Raw genomic sequence first — 12,708 nt, 5'->3', positions numbered from 1 at the left:
TAACACAGGGTCCCAAAATGGAGCCTGATCAGGTCGTAACTTACGTGTCAACTGAAGGTCATCATCATCCTCTTTAGTGCTGCCCGTACGTTTCAAATAACTTAGTTTGTTCGTGCGCAGCGGTGTCTCACCACTGTGTCAGCACCATGGACAGCGCAGCCATGTGAGCAGCTGAGTCCGGATTGGAGCGCAGGCTCCACTTCTATGGAGAAACCACGTTTTAGTTTGAGTTTAACCTCTGTGTTTGTATCATTTGTGGGCGTGGTCACCGTGGGAGGGGTCGCACCCTGTAAATAGAGAGAGACAGAGAGAGAGAGAGGGAGGGGGGGGGATGCTGTCATTTGTTCCCCAGCAGATTGTTCTCCTATAGTGAGAAAGCTTCAGGCAGCTTCTCAGGCCAGAACTCGGATGAATCGTGACACTTGGAAAAAGAGAAAAACGCAGAGACAGGAGGAGCAACGCCCACTGATTAGAGTCTGGATTGTGTGGACCCTTCAAAATACGAGCAGTTCCTCACACGCATGTGTAACTCAGAGGCCTGTGCACGACGATAGAAAACACATTCATCCTCTGGTCCAAATCAGCTCGAACTGATCAGCAGACGGTGGAGGCGACGAGCTGTGGAGTGCGCTTGGATATGCGCAGCGGAGCATGAAATGCACTGCGGGCACCGAGCGCGCTGTAGCCTTTCTGTCACACTACTCAAGTCTCTTATTTCCCCTGCGCATCAGCTTCTCCACATCCTGCAAAAGCTGTACATTGGGGAAAACCTTGTTTGGGATGGAACCTGTTGTCGACCCTCGTTTGTTGCATGATTGGAATATTTTAGTTTTTTAAAGCGAGAGCTGTGTGGAGCCAAGAATAAAGCCCCTGAAAAAAGGGGCATAAGGCTGTGAAACATTTGATGTGATGATCTGCGCATTGTATAAGTAACATTTCCCAACTTGGTGTCCTTCTCCGGACTTTGTGACCCTACCGTCTTATCGACGACTCAGCACATTTCTCACCACAGTAAACTGATTTTGTTTTCTTTTCTGTATTTGGAATATGGCTGCTAAAAATAGCCTGAATGCTAACGAGTTTACACTGAACAGGTTGGTGTTTAACTGAAACTTAGAAACAAGTGGAAGGATGCTCAGTTATTGCACATTATAATCCATTGTAATACAGCAAGAGTGGAGAGACAACGGTACGAGAGAAAAAAACGGATTTGTCAACCATCATTTATTTGTTTGGAAGCCTTTCATCAGATCAGTGTAGTTCACTTGAGGACGACAGAGACCAACGGGCGATTTTGGAAGCAGTTTGTTGATGGCACTGCGCACCGGGAGGACTTGGTTTGGGCAGGTCTTGCGCAGGGTCTCTCGGTTGCAGGGCTCCTGGTCCAGGCGATCGAGCAGCCTCTTGTGTCTCTCCGCAAACCAAGAGCAGGATCTGGGGGTTTGTCATCGCGATCACCACAAGGCGGGGGACTTCCACAGCTGCTCCGGCTCCGGCGTTCACCGCGGCCACCATAACCGGAGCGCACCTTTCTGCGCCTCCGCCTCCAGTCCACACGGCTTTCCACACGCTTGCTGCGACTTTCCGGGGAATCCGAGGGGACATGAGCCCCTCGGTCGCCGGTTCCTGTTGGCCATGAAGCGGCAAAACGTGCGGACCTTGTCCCTGATTATTTGCACGTTTACATACCTGCTCGTCGGGGCCGCCGTCTTTGACGCCCTGGAGTCCGACTTTGAGATGCGGGAAAAAGAGCAGCTGGAAGCCGAGGAGAAGCGTCTCCAGGGGAAATATAACATTAGTGAGGATGATTACCGTAAACTGGAGACCATCATCATGGAGGCAGAGCCCCACAGAGCCGGGGTGCAATGGAAATTCGCAGGGTCGTTTTACTTTGCCATCACGGTTATAACCACCATAGGTGAGTCCCAGTCTCTGAGCGAGCCTCCATAATTATTACAGATGCTTCCAGTGTCGATCATCACTTGCGCATCAGGACATGGTTTGTTATGAAGACAATTACATTTTGAAGGCAATAAAACGGTGTGTAGGCAGCAATTACACGGAAGCACATGTTCGTATTCAGAGCAGTCACCGATCCGACCTGATCACAAACATTTACACTGAACAACAAGTCCTCTCTTAAAGTTTTATGCAACATGTTGCAGCAGTCGCTACGTGGTCCGGGGGGAGTCGGACTGCGAGGACGGTCAAATGAGACAAGATTATGGAGATTTATACTTTGAAAAGAAAATCACATTTTTGAAACAGGAAAAAGTGACGCAGTGTGGCACGCTTGACTTCACACTGAGGACTGTGAAATATCGGTTCCTCTGGTGCAGCTGTCACTATAATATGATTCAGGTGCTCTTTACTGTGCTTCACCTGGATGCAGCTGAAAGTCTGACAGAGTACAGCCAGTTTAGCATGTTGGACATTAAAAGACTTAGAAAGACGTGCAGCCTTGTAGCATGATAAGTAGACAGTGGTCAGTGTTGTGGTGCTGAACGGACAGGGCCCCGGGCCCCGTTGTTTGATCCCAGCCACAGATCCACGATCTCAAACACACTCAGGAGCAGTTTAGTCCGTGTAAACAAGGGAACCTCTCACCAGGAAATCCATCAAACTACTAAAGCGCTGTTTTACGCGAGCTTATAAAAAGAGATGTCTGGTTATAAAGTTTATAAAGTGTTGCGTGATGCAACAGTATGTGGGTCTGCAGTAAGGATTCACGTTTAATTCTTCCACTTTTGGCCTTAGTTTTGCTGCATTATTACAGCATCTCTTTCTTTCCTGTCTCTCCGTCTCACTCTCTTTACTCTCACTGTCTCCGTGTCCTTTGTCCTTAACACGTAGCCAATAGGAAACGTGCTGATCATGGTGTTGATATATAAGGCCCAGAGCGAGCAGTTATCCCACACGATAAATCCCAGCTTTTCTAAACACGTTCTCAAGTGGGTTTAATGAACCATCATAACCGGATAACCTGATCCAGGACTGGAACATCCACTATTATTTAATCCAGCCACTTAGAAAAAAAACTGGGCCCAGATTCTGTGCGTTCAGCTACAGGCACGAATTCCAGGTCACAGTGAAGAAAAAGTGATGGGTGGACTGAGAGAGTTGGTACTGGTTATGATTTTCCCCTAAAAGGAAACATTAATTACATCAGTTTGACGCTACTTACAATGGGGCATTTGCGTCATAGAGATTTATTTCAAGCCGTGAACGTGGGGTAAATTGTGCACTCTCCACTGTCAAACCACATCCTGCATTTTAATCATAGAAAATAGCAAATGAAATTTTAGTGAATCGCTCTGCAGTTAATTGAATTAATTCTAATGTGCGTTGGTCTATAACAAAAAACAAGTTCAATCTCTACCTCTCAGTCAGAGTTCTATTACTGTAGCCTTTCTGCTCGACATTTCAAATGAACTCCCCCTTTCTGCAGAGGTCACAGCCACGCGCTTTCTCCATTATGGAAGTCAGACACTGTTATTCAAGATGAGGACTTTTAGCTGGGGGGTGGGGTGCGGTTTGGGTGATGAGGGGGGCTAATGCACCAGGCCTGTCCTCCAGTTTGCCAGGCAACACTTAAAAGGCACAAATGCACAGAACAGTGAAGGTGGATCCACTGTTGTTTCCAGGCTACAGCAACAAGAGCCATTGTAATATTCATGTTCTGTCAAGTGGTTACATTTACTGCAGCTCTGTGTGTCTGCTCTGTGGGAGACAGGACACTCTGCAGACCTTAGCATACTGAGACAGTAGTTACAGCTGCTCAGAGGATGTGCAGCTTCTCCTGCAACATGTGTAAGCGTAACCCCCAGCTGAAAGTGACAGAGAAATGATCTCATCGTGACTGCATTTATTTTGTTTCGGTCGACAATGATCTCCTTTCCTTAAACGACACTAAATACTAGTGGCTTAGTAAAGGCTGAGTGCAAAAATCTGCTTATTTTTCTGCTTTGACTGGAAAAACACTGTATGCGTTATTGTCCTGTAGTTGTCCAAAATCATGCAGTTCTAAATTCATAAGGAACAAAACATCTTCTTAAAGCGTTTGTTTTACACAGGAGTTTGTTTTTAATATGAAGCAATAACAACACTGAGTTGACATAAAGTCATTTGAATCGAAATTGAAAATATGCTCCACCACAAGGATATTGACAACATTCCTCTAATGAGGATTAATAAAGTATAACCTAATCTCACTTTACAGGGTGGGTGTGGCGATGTATATTTTTCTTACTGTCATCAAATCCTATTGGAAGACTAAATCAATCACAGATTTGTCCTATCAATCAGTATGGTCTGTATAGTAAAAGCCTTTATTATTTCTCAGTGACACAGTTCTATTATTCCCCAAAATGAAAATACAGAAGTGAGCCACACTGTTGCACTGAATCGTGGGCACCTGTTTACTTTGATTCAATCCCAGATGCACAATTCTGGTGCTGTAAATGCTCACTACAACTGAAAGCAACTCAAAACAGTCCCCACGAAATGCACTATTTGCTCCTGTTTGAGTAACAGTAACTATTAACTACAATGCCCAGGTTTTTAGGGAGTTCATATTTAAACATTCAAACTGACTTAACTGACTCCTTGTCATTTTCCCCTCAAATTAACTTCAGTGCGGAAATGAAGAGTTTCGTCTAGAGCCCGTGTTTGTTTTGTCTGTTCTGGGCTGCAGTAGACACATGCTGATGCAACATGTCAAAGGGGGACCTGTAACCATGTGTATTTACAGTAAATGGCTCATTTTAGGCCAAAGGATACGCGGTGATTCTTATTTTCAGGGGATTCCATACTACCTGTAATTTTTGCTAATATGTCCCTCTTTACTTTTAGGTCATATTTCCTGACAAATGTTCAAAATCAGTTGTGATTCCATCCGATGTGATGGAGAAGCTGAAAAGAATTCAGAGATCTTTAAGGTCAAGGTTGGTTTTGGTATTGTTCTGGAAAAAAGTACAGAATACCATCAGCTTTATCAGTTAACCATAGTCTAATGTTGGGCCTAATGTATGAAAGTAAAATACAGTAAAGTAAAATATGTCCAATACAATCTGTCAAATGACAGTAGGTTTGGGACACTTGGACTTTTCTTGACACTTCTGTCCAAGAGGCTGGGACAATGTTGTCAGTTTCCTTCTTTATATTTCATGTGGTCTGTCTGAGTTTGTGGACTGTATAATGCATTTGATCTTGTAGAGTCCAAAGCCAAGAATGTACTCACATGTACTCTTTGAGCTGTCCATGTCTTCAGGCAGAGCAGCTTTGATTTGATAATTTCAAATGATGATTGGATGGCTGAACTCAAACATACCATTCAGTTAGTGTCACCTGTTAATATCTCAGAGAAAATTTCCCCCCTTGGAAATACTTTGCCCTTCTGTACTGACTGTCAAATCATTTTGGCCACTGAAAGGGGAAGAGGTGAAACTAGCTTTGTGCAAGATGAAAGTCTTCTGCAAAGATAAGGAAACAATTTGGACTGTATCAACTATGAGCTGTTTGTGGAAACTAATTAAAGTCAGTGTCATCATGTGGGACTGTAAAACTGAGCTACAGAGATGTCTATTAAGATAAAAAGAAGCCACATGCTCACATGCTTGCTGCCTGATGTGTATGTTTACAGCAGAATAAATCACCAGAAGAAAAAAAACCACAGCAGAAATAAAACCAGACGGCTCACTACAAACTGGTAAAGCCGCAACTGCATGTGCACTTATACATTTAGCATTTCTTTCACTATAAATCACCCTCTGCAAGCTGTGTGTTTTTCACTTATATATTCACCAGCAATGTTATTGCTGTGTTAAAAGTCTGCATTATAAATTCAGAGTGATGCTGCACATTTTACTTATGGAGGATAAAAAAATCTGTAATCTGCAGCCGCAGTCAGGCCTCACCTGTATTCATAAAAGCGAAACACAGTCAAATCTTACATTTTACAGAACTTCTGGTGAGAATTAGAGATCATGCTCATCCTCATTATCATCTGTACAAGAAAAACATGGCTAAAAGTGGAACTCAGCTGTGATACTTTTAGCACTTGTCAGTTTATCTGTCTTGCAGAGGTACAAATTGGTAAGGAGCCAAAAAGGTGACAATACATTTCTCACCGGAAAACAAAGAAAATTAGCAATTCTTTAGAAACACTCTAAGACACCAGCTTAGTTTAAGACTAGTCTTGAGTCTCACTCAAGGTTCATGTGAGACTCTGTGTGCTGACTAAGCTATGCTTTCTGTGTAGACGTGGCGTAACCCTAATGCATTAACATGTAGGACAAACCGTGCAGACGTGGGATAAAATTAGAAACCTGCATGCTGATTTCTACACTGAGCCTTGCTAACAACAGTGTCAGAACTCTCAAATCAGTGGCACTGATGCACCCAAATATTTTCTCTTATGTAATATTTGCCTGTGCACGACTATGACTGTTGCCACAAGTTACATTAATTCACCTGTGAAATGACATCCACTTCTACATAATGTGGATGAGAGCTAGAGCCCCCCCCCCCCCAAAAAAAACAAAAAAAAAAACAAAAGAAAAATAAACTTTTTGTTTTAAAGATTTACATTTACACAAATGGCGGTACTGGTGAATTTTGCCAAAGGGTGACAACATTGCATCCCTCGAGTGTCCCATTTTCGTTGCTGTGATGCTCTTCTAAGTTAACTATTTATTCCTGTGACTAATTGCACCGAATGTGACACTTAGTGATGACAGCATGTGGTGAGCGCAAGGTGTTCTCACTGAAAAGAAACCCCAGCAGGCTCTAGTGTGTATATACACCAAGTTTACTCATAGTGTTGAATTGCTCTTGTTGCCGGGAGACTAAAGACAGCTTGAAAGGTGAAAGTCATCTCTGCTAAATGTCTGGAAATAACATATGTATATACAGTAGATATGTAGAGGTTAGAGTATAACTGCTGAACATTAAAATGTTCCGCAGTCCTTGTCTATAAATCTGTAAATTGTTGCACCATTTAGACCTAAGAGTAGAAATTTAAGACCTCTAAGACCTTTAGACCATTACTAACAGTAAAGTCAGCAGCATTGTAAGGCCATATTAAATGGCAGACAAAAACATAATGCTTTTTAATGAATAATGTATTTGCTACAATGAACAAATAGAGAAAAAAATGCCTTCTGAGCATTAAAATGTTATTCCTATTTTGTTTGGAACCTTCGTTACTGTGTTGTGAATGTGAAATACTGACCAATAATTCATTGTTAAGACAAAGGCCAATATCTGGCATGTAATGGCAAACAAATACAGAACAGTTTATTCTTGTTTTCAGTGAAATATAATGTTTAGGATCTGTCAGTCCGCAACATGGATTAGCTTGTTCACCTGTGCCCTAAAACACTGTTATTGTCCAAAAATTATTAAAAATACATCTGCCAAACACACCGCTCCTCTAAATGTTACGAGTTGACATAGTTCCACCATAGATGTCATGCAGGTACAGTTGACTAACTTGCTTCAGATTGTTATACAAAGTAAAAGCAATTCAGAGAATTTGGGTGAACATTTTCTACAACAAATTAATCCTACAAAAAATAATTCTACAACTAATTCTACAATAATTAAATAATTAAAGATTAAATATATTCGTGAGAGGGCTCAGCTTGGCACACGTTGAATATAAATGTATGTGGGCCAGAAAACTAAAACAATGAGCCAAAATGAGCTCATAGAGGAGGAAAACTGCAGAGTTGGGTGTATTTCTTATGGCTTTGTCACTGGCAGAAACCTTTACTGTACATACAGTCACTTGATACGTGTTTGCAATAAATATTCATCAGTGCAGCTTTTGCCGTGCATAGTAACACCTTATAAAACACTCCTTTAATGCTCAGTGAATGTTATCACCTACTCAGAGAATTAACCCAGATAACTATTACAAATGTCAAGGTACAGTAACTAAATTCACAAGTTTGAAAATAGTGCTTGTTTTTTTTCACACAACACAGTCAAATGCTCCTTTGTTATTATAGTGCTTTACAAGTGGATACCATTGTATCAGATAAATTCATGCTTTCTGATGAAGCCGCTTTGTGAAGATGAGTCAGATGCCATGTCTTTGTTGGACCTATTGTGCCGGTCACAGTTTCCATTACGCTGCGCAGCAACTGCCACTTATAGCACGTCTTACTGCAGGATCTCTGGACTCGTGGTCACACATTAAACCCAGTTTATGTGCCAGTACAACAAGCCCACTCAACAAGAGTGCATTATGAATCAGCCTCCTCAAAACTATTCATTACTGCGTATATGATTTTTTTTATAGTTATAAATGATACAGTAGGTGGGTAAACTATGACTTCCAGTTGCTCTTTGCTATTGTTGACCATAAATTGTACTTTAACAAAAGCAGTGAGTTCAGCTTGTTTTTGCCCTAAATATTCCACAAAATAACCTGGAAAAACTGGAAAATGTTCTGCATATAACTTTGCTGTGGGAAAACATCGATTGGACTTACAGAGTAAAAACCTGATCTGTAAGGGTTTTGAAATATTTTTCAAAAGTCCATTCAAATATGATCGACACGCTCTGTGAATTGGCTGCTAAAAGCTGCACTTTGCATCTGTTCAGCTGTCATCTTTTGGCTGGTATTACACACACACACTGTGATCTTGACAGAGATTGATGTGGGGTTTGGGGAACACACAAACTACTACCTTTCTATGCTGCAACTTGGCAAAAAACTGTCTGCAGCCACCAGAGCTCTGGGCAATTACGTCTTTGCTTTTCCTGGCAGGAAGAAGAGTCCTATCACTGCCAAAAAGAGCCTGTTGATGCTTCTCCATGCGTTTTGGTGTCATTTTTCACACTCTCATTTGAACATTAAAACACATCCACCAGAATGATTAATGGGCTGTAATGACATATGGGTCTCAACACCCCGGGTTTCCTATTACTTAGTATTGATTATGTAAATCTCCATCGCACCAATGACACACCATTCTGTGATTTGCAGAGCAGCAGTCATTCACTGACTGCTGCTTTAAAAATGAAATGTTTCTATGTCTATGAGATGGCGTGGCAGAGAATTTGGTACAGACATTTATGGGTTAGAGTTTGGCCCTCTAACATTTTGAAAGACGAAAGACATGTAATAAATAAGTAATCTCCTGGCATGTCATCTGGAGCTGTTAATTAGTCTAGATTATAATTCACCCATATGTGGATGCTTTATTACTATTTGAACGGCATGGATGTGTTGCAATTCTACATGGTTTTTATCAAAACATATATTTTTTTTCCATCTAGATTTTTAACTGGAACTTTGATAATAGTTTTTAGCACTTTGATGTAGTACTTTGATGATGGAAAATAGAGTAAAATAACCAGTAGGACTATTTGCTAATTCCACACTCAAGTTATAATCAGTGATTAATGATGTGTTGCTGTATCTCATGGTTTGTTCACTTTATTTTCAAGTCCCCAATTTGAGAAACAAAATCTCTGCTCTAAATTCATGCTGAATGAAGTTGTACCCACCTTTCATCTCAAAGCAACAAAGTTGTTAATAAACTATTATTTCTTCATACGCTGCTGCGTGTCAAGAAATGATTTGAGGTGTTCACCCTGGTTGCGCTTTGTAGCCAGTAGATTATTTTCACTTTGCTTGAGTGTCCTACCGGGAGCTTGATAGAGGTCTCCACACAGATCGATGGGAATGTGTTCCTGTGGTGCTGATGCTCTCTGTGGGAGCTCACAGCTCTGGAGCCGGCTGGTCTGTTTTCATTTCTCAGAGGGGGAAACTCCTTATACGAGGACCCTGGTTGCAGCATAGTGTGCCCCTGTGTCTTCAAAACCCAAACTCAAAATATTCTTATTTTAAAGGAGCACTTGTTTTTCTTTACTGTACACATCATCAGTACTTGTCATACAAAGTGCAACTGGAGGTGCAGATATATGATGGTCATCTGTGGCAGGGCAGGTTCATTACAAAGCATGTTCACAGACTATCAAGGATGGAAAATGTATAGTCCGATTTGATCAACAGGCAGGATAGCTTCCTATTTACTGCACTGACTTTCACTTAAACCATCAGCATTACACTAGGGATGGTTATGTTGGTCTATCTGTTTTCTGTTCTATTCAGATTTATGTTGATGGTCCACATTCATGTTTTACAGTAAGTGACATGTAGCCAACTTCCTAAATCAGATCAGACCACATATGAAACTGGCTCAGCTCACACTGGATAAACTACTGCAGTCAGCATGTTGACAGTTGGAGCTTTTAGTAAAATATTGGTGATGGATGTGAGCATTTTAGTAAGTTTTTGTCTTTTTAGCTCAAAGCACAGCTGTGTGTACAGTTAGGTCTATCCACTAATCTGTAGGTGGGTGGGGGGTTAAATATGAAATACTGTATATTTATTTTTTATTAATCTGATGAATACTAAAATCTCCTTATCATTCCACACAGATCTGAGCCATTTTTCTTCTCTTCTTGGACCAAGTATATTATGATTAATTTGCCTGTGTTCAACTTTCTGCTTCAGACACATTGGGCTTGTAAAGATAAACATATTCTGCATCAACTCATTGTAAAAAAAAATTCCCGTCATGTATTAATTACAACTTTAAAATGTGCATACAATTTGTGGATTCAAACCTGTGACGTAACCAGACAAACCAGAATTTGATTCAAAACGTTGAGACTTGAGATAAGCCACATACATGTATAACCTAAAGACATGGCCCTTAAAGCTGCAGCCTCTAGCTTAAGCAGAATGAGTGTGTGTGTAAAGCTTGCCTTGTTTTTTTTTCACCAACATATTATATATTTTATATATTTTTAATGGAATGTAAAAAAAGAAAGTTGTAATATTATAATGAAAATGTGTATGTCTATGGAAGAATTTTTAGTAGACTGTATATGACAGCCAATCACAAAATCTGGTACACTTTGAGTATTTGCACCATAAACATTGCACCTAAAATTACACCTGAATGATACAAATGCTGCTCCAAGGACACAAGAGGTTGGAGGAGCTTACAAAGGTAAAATGAAAGTAATACAAAACATTTTATAAAAGGGAATGCATGTGAAACATTTGTACTAGCTAAAGGTGTATTAAATATTACGTTGATGAAAAAGTTTTTTTTATTTCTTTTTACCATTTCAAAGTACAGTAAGGGGATGCAAATATTTGTGCTCAACTGTACCTGCAAACAGCAACTAGCCCATGGCTGATGTAAGCTCCATCCATTAGGGTACAACAAGAGATGAAGAAGCAGCCAGCATATACACGTAATCTAAAAAAAAATAAAAAAGGGCGAATAGATTATGTTGACAGCATGTGCTGTTTCACTGGGCTGTAGTGTTCTTACTACTTTCCTCTGTGCAGCTTTATTACAGTATCAATTTCATCCATCACAACAATATAAGTGTCTTCTCACCTGTGTAAAGAGAGAAGCATCTACAATAGAGATAAATGGGTTCAAATGCCCACAGGCCATCAAGAAGATTCCTCTTACTCAGAGTTTCTTTTAGGATTCAAGTGGCAGCAACTCCCTGTTCCACTCCAGCACAGACAAAGCCAAGGAGAGTGACGAACACAGTGAGCTTATTCAGGCTCAAGAGGGTCAGTGTGAGTGGAGAGTGGGGTTAGTGAGTTGTTGCTTGATGAGCCGTAGTGCCTCTTTGCAGTCAGGGGACCTGGGTCCAGGTGGTATCCTTTTTACACTGCTTGCAGAGAGAAGTTGACTGGAAGACAGTGGAGACAAAAAAACAGAGAGAGAACCCATAAATTCTGTGCTTTGGTTTATTTAAAGAAAAACCAGCATGACTTTTAGGCCATGTTCATATTAGAAGTGACACAAAATCAAAGCCTGCCCAAACCTGGCTCAGATCAGATGTTTTCTCTGAAGTGTGAACAAGTCAAATTGGATTTTTTTCATATCAGATGCAGGCCATTATTACTATAGATCCAATTCATATCCTATCTCTGGGAATGCAGCTGCTGTAAGAATGGTGAAAAATGTTTTTTTAATGTCTCACTTCACTGTGCATGTGAATTGCTTGTTGTCATCAGTCTGTGTTGGCACCTCACAGTGAGCCCAGGGGTCAGTGGAGAGATGAGGAAGTTTGAAATTTGTCAGATTTTTATGGAAATACTTCTGAAGAAGTTTGTGAGGAGACTGAGTTGACTGTTGCAAAAATTATGTTTTGTTATTTTGTGCACTTGACTTACAGTTAAGTTAAATACTGAAGTTGAATATTTGATCACCACATACACGTCTCTTATTAAATTAAACATTTTCTCAGGATATACTTGTAACATTCTGATAAATTAGCATCCGCTAATGAAGCTACTTTCAGCCTAGTTAAACACTAAACAATAATTACTATGTAAACAATAAAAATGGTCATGCAATAGAGAACTACAGACAAACCAAACTTATCTTTGTCCATATCCATATCCATTTTTATCAAAATTATGTTTGTCAATATCCCTATCCATTTTTATCAATGCTCTTCCTTCAGTTTTACAATTTTTCAGCTGTAATCTCATACAGTACATACACATGATCTCAGTTCTTATAAAACGTTTGTGTTTGTACTGCTATTTTACCAAATATACTGTATCTGAGCTGTGACCTCTGGATCTGCCCATGAACTCCCCTTAGTTTTTGAGGGTTGTGACAACTGAATATTAAATATTTCATTTGTTTC

General features: G+C 40.5%; 1 protein-coding gene across 1 annotated transcript in view; it reads left to right on the top strand.

Annotated features, from left to right (window-relative positions):
* The first annotated feature begins 385 nt into the window (after positions 1-385).
* Positions 386-12,708, top strand: part of kcnk9 (potassium channel, subfamily K, member 9) — a 38,329-nt gene continuing 26,006 nt past the window's right edge. Inside the window, exon 1 of the mRNA XM_067508203.1 lies at positions 386-1,918. Coding sequence (XP_067364304.1) covers positions 1,312-1,918 — 607 coding nt within the window. The 5' untranslated portion in view covers positions 386-1,311. The remainder of the gene's footprint in view (positions 1,919-12,708) is intronic.

Source organism: Channa argus, chromosome 1 (assembly GCF_033026475.1).
Source record: "Channa argus isolate prfri chromosome 1, Channa argus male v1.0, whole genome shotgun sequence".
NCBI lineage: Eukaryota > Metazoa > Chordata > Actinopteri > Anabantiformes > Channidae > Channa > Channa argus.
The sequence above is the reverse complement of the archived record's forward strand: the minus strand, read 5'-3'. Positions and strand labels throughout refer to the sequence as shown.